Source organism: Aplysia californica, unplaced genomic scaffold (assembly GCF_000002075.1).
Source record: "Aplysia californica isolate F4 #8 unplaced genomic scaffold, AplCal3.0 scaffold00335, whole genome shotgun sequence".
NCBI lineage: Eukaryota > Metazoa > Mollusca > Gastropoda > Aplysiida > Aplysiidae > Aplysia > Aplysia californica.
The window spans coordinates 130426-135170 of record NW_004797605.1 but is presented as its reverse complement, the minus strand read 5'-3'; the positions used below and the strand labels follow the sequence as shown (position 1 = coordinate 135170).

Below are 4745 nucleotides of genomic sequence, written 5' to 3'. Positions count from 1 at the left end.
AGGGAGTGAGTGTGTGTGTGTGTGTGTGTGTGTGTGTGTATGTGTGTGTGTGTGTGTGTGTGTGTGTGTGTGTGTTTGCTTGTTTGTTTGTTTGTATTCTCATACGTTAGCCTTTGATTTGCGTGCACCTGCGTGAGTCTATGAGTGGACGCGCGTGTGTTTGAACGCGCACAGGTGTTTGCTCGTGTGTATTACTCTGTATGCGTGGAAGGGAAGGAAGGCAGACTTCAGTCAAAACCAACACCTTAACACAAAAAAGGGGAAAATGATATAAGCTGACAGACCTAAACATTTGAAAGCTGATATTTATGTGCAAGACCTTTTCCCATCAACTACATCAACCAGAAAAAAGGAGAAGATTGATATTTCAATATTATACAGGAATAACATAAGATTAACAGACTGCAGTTTCACACTTTAAATAACAGATTAAGTGACCAGCCTTCAATCGCACAATCGTTTCGGCAGAGGAGGTCAAAACCTGTGGACAGAAGGCAGCGACTCGGGCGGCGCGCGCACACGCACACACGACATTCAACTTCACAACACTGAACCACAAGACGACGGAGAAGAAGAATTTTTTTTTAAAGCACTCACTCATATCTGAAGCAGGGGCTACGGCCCTCTGTGGGTGAGCGAGCGGGGCGGCGCGCGTGCTCCGGGCGACATACGCCTGACCCTGAGGCGCGGGGGAGGAAGGGGCGTAGCCCTGGTAGGCTCCAGGGGCGTCGTAGATGGCGTTGGGGTAGGCGGGCCCGCCCCGGTAGGCGGGGTCGTAGAAGCCCGGAGGCTGTTCCCGATAGCCTGGAGTGAGCTGCCTGTTCTCCGGTATCGGGTTGAGAGAGAGTCCCCGCTCTGGGGTGGGCAGTCGATCGGGGGAGTGGGAGTATCTGTGGGTGGAAACCAATTCAAGGTAAAAAAATAATAATTTTGAAAAAAAAATATTTAAAAAAAAAAAATAAAAAATAAAAAAAATATATATATATATACTAGCGTATATCATGTCACTCTAGAGAATCGAACTAGGGCAATATATAAAGTAGCCCAGTAGGATAGCAGAAATGAACAAACTGCGCGGCCGTGGGTATAACTAACTCAAGAAGAGCATTAAAATATTTTTGTTTCAGTAAAAATTTTACGGCACTTGCTGCACAATTATGTCATATAACATAAGTGGAGAAGATTGGGCTTGTTACAAAAGAAAAACAAACGCCTTGATTGGAAAGAAGGAGCAAACCACACCAGTACACCCACCAACCATCCTCTCTGTGAGTGTTAAGATGTCGAGGACGGCCAATTGACATTTGAGTGTAGATTTTTAGTAAAGAAAAGCGCATTGATACAATAATAGTCATTAGTCATAATAGTGCAGTGTTGAAGCAAGACATACATAGACAGAAACAGTAGAGGGGGAAAAAAGATATGGGACCTACCAGTTGCGCCCTCCAACCAAATCTCACGTGAAATTGCAAAATCGTTCACGTTTAATGTCACTATCAACTTTGTAAGGTAACGAGGTGAGTCCTCAAAATGTAACGTCCATCTCTGATACGACCAAGCCAAATGGATGGAGAGCCTTCATAGCTCCCCAAAACAACCCAACTTCAGAACGATTCAATTGAGAATTCGAAGCAGGGCCATCCGCTCCAAAGTCAAACGTGATATCAACTGAATTGATGGGGATGCTACATATAAAGGGGGAAAAGGAGAAAGATAGGAGGAGGGGGAGAAGTAGGAGGTGGGTGAGAAAGAGGAAGAGAGAGGTAGAGGAGGATGAATAGGCACAGAGAGAGATAGAGGGGAACAGAACAGAGAGAGAGAGAGAGAGAGAGAGAGAGAGAGAGAGAGAGAGAGAGAGAGAAAGAGAGAGAGAAAGAGAAAGAGAAAAAGAGAGAGATGAGGGTAGGCGACGACGAGAAAAACTTAAAAAGAGAGGTTTAAAAGGATGGGAGGAAAGAGACGCTACAGCCACACAGAAAAGAAGACCTTTGTCGAGAGGAGGCCCCAGCAGACAATGACCTTGGCCTTTCCGCTGGCTCCGGTGTTCGTGACCTTGACCGTCGGTCTACCTCATACGGCATCCTCTGGTCCTGCATCATGTCCGAGTACACATGCGCGGCTTGGGGTGGCAGGGATGCAGACTTGGAGAACTGTGGGAACAGAGGAAACAAATTGTCAGAAGAGATTACCATGCATGGGAGATCATCATGAAGAGCTAGATCTGCGAGAGATATATATTATATTATAAGATAATACTTTATTATGCCAGAGGGACATTTTTCTTGGCTGTACAGGATCGTAAAAACACATGCAGGTTTACATTTTCATTCACATCAGATGCATCATTCAACCACATGAACGAATTGTGTGTGTGTGGGTGTGTGTGTGTGTGTGTGTGTGTGTGTGTGTGTGTGTGTGTGTGTGTGTGTGTGTGTGTATACATCGGCGATCATGGTTCTCCTTTCATTTGAACTTTAAGTAAGGTTTCACGGCACTTGCAACGCAATTACGTTATCCACGGCATTCCGTAAGTAATAACAAAAACTCAAATAGTTGAGCTACATAAACGCCAGAAGAAATTCATGAGCTAACTTTCGATTGCAATGCTTGGACTTTCTTATTCCATAAGCTCAGATGGTTGTTTTAGTGTATGTAAGAGGTTTTCGGCATATGTAACACAATTATGTCATTTTAGTGCCGTAGATTAGAGGTGCCATAAAAGAGTTTGTTTTAGTAAGTGTTTTACGGCACTTGCAACACAATAAGGTCATATAAGTGCCGAAGATTAAAGGTGGTACAAGAGAGTAACCAACACAAAAAAGGAGGAGGAGAGAAAAAGACGACAAATGTTTGATAGGAAAGAAAAAGCAAACCAAACCAGAGCACCCGCCAACCACCCACATAAAAGAGTAACAAATATAAAAGAAAGAAGGAGAGATAAAGATGATATGTGTTTGACGGGAAAGAAGGAGCAAACCACGCAATGAGCACTCGCTAACCACCCATCATTGTTGGTGCAAAAGAGAAAATATCAAGATTACATCAGTTTAAATCGAATAAAGCGTTGAATTAAACGGACACTTTCTGCTGCGTTCTTTTACCTGTCAAGGTTGCTTCCTCGTTCAAACAAATTAAATACACAAAAATGTCATTCTACAGTGAATACACCGACGTCTGTAGTGTAGTGGGTGCGCGCTTCGCTGCCGCACACAGGAGACCTGAGTTCGATTCCCGAGTGGAGAGGATTTTTTTTATCGAGTCTCTCAGTTTTTCGGCTGGGGTGCTGTATCCTTCTCAGCCCGTGTTGGTTCTGACAGGCAGGGTCAGGAGCCTGCTTCGTAAATGATCTTTATTGTGTTGACGGGGGCGTGAAAATACCTACACTAAAAAAAAAAAAAGAAAGCTAAAACACCCCCCCTCCCCCCAAAAAAAGTAATTAATGCTGACCACTTCTGTCGGTCCCGCGGGCACCTCAGCATAACCCTGGCGTGAGTGTGGCCGACTGGTGGGCATCTGGACAGTCCGACCTCTGATCTCCTGTCTCTCCTTGACCTTCTGGGGCTCGTCACTGTCTGTCTCATGGATTTTCAGCACTGACCGGTCCTTTATCTCGCTGTGGAAGGTCAACAACTGAGTTTAAGTTTTAGGAAGTGTTTAGCAGCACTTACAGCACAATTAGAAAGTCATATACCTTCCGAAGGTTAGCAGTGTAACTTAAGAAAGAGTAACATACGAAGGAAAGAAGAGGTGCCGAAGATTACAGGTTTAACTAGACAGTAACATACAAAGAAAAGAAAGAGAAGAGATAATGATGATAGACGTTTCAAGGAGAAAAAAAAGGATCAAACTACAGCATAGCTTGCCACCCACGTTACCAACAGAAAAGTTCAAATGAAAAGAGTTAAAAGTCATGTTGAAACATGGGGAGTAGAACTGCGTTCTTTTCAACACCGTTCCAAGCAAAAACTCCCACATTATTAGAAAAGTAACGATATTTGGGATCAAATTAAGTGTGCATACAGCTGACATAGTAGAATCCATGCATTCAGTCTATCAAATGTCATATTAACCAAAAGCTATTCATCGACATGGTCAAGAAATCAATGCTGGCTTTGTGGGAACATAATTAATATACATAAAAGCATAGCAATTTTCTAATAAACAAACAAACAAATACGTGTAATAAGAGACGATGCCACTGTCTTTTAAACTGGTCCTACATAATGAACTGTAGGTTTAAGACAAACTATGATGCCCTCACCTCAATCCACAGAAAAGAATAGTATACTATTAACCTCTGCTAAACAAAACACTTGTCACATTTATCAAAACTAAGTAACCTCTGTGGTGACTGAGGAAAGGGAAGGAAAGGGAAGGAAAGGGGGGTGGGGGGTAAGTTATAAATCGATATGCAATCCTCATTTTGCCAAGAGCAGACGCCTGTTAACATGATTTCGTTCGTTTTTCCTAATTGGAACGAAGGAAAAACAAGACTTACGCCAAATCCTCTAACTGGAAGTAGATGCTGGTGGCTGGGTCCAGGATGTAGATCTTACGTCTAGGGCTTTCCAGCATCTCCAGGGTCAGATCAGGAAAGGCGCGGACAAAAAGCGCGCGAACTGTGTCCAGGGTGGTGATCTCATTGGGTAGCAGAGCCCTCTTTGTCTGGTCGCCGGAAACGAGGAACACAAGACCTGGAATCAGATGAAGGAGAGAGTCTAAGCAAGGAAATAGGGGGGTTGGGG

General features: G+C 43.8%; 1 protein-coding gene across 1 annotated transcript in view; it reads right to left on the bottom strand.

Annotated features, from left to right (window-relative positions):
• LOC101853014 (serine/arginine repetitive matrix protein 2) overlaps positions 1–4745 on the bottom strand; it is a gene marked incomplete at its 5' end in the record, with an annotated part of 158514 nt that overhangs the window by 31908 nt on the left and 121861 nt on the right. The window contains 4 exon segments of the mRNA XM_013085015.1: positions 598–890; positions 1987–2150; positions 3448–3613; positions 4499–4694. Coding sequence (XP_012940469.1) covers positions 598–890; positions 1987–2150; positions 3448–3613; positions 4499–4694 — 819 coding nt within the window.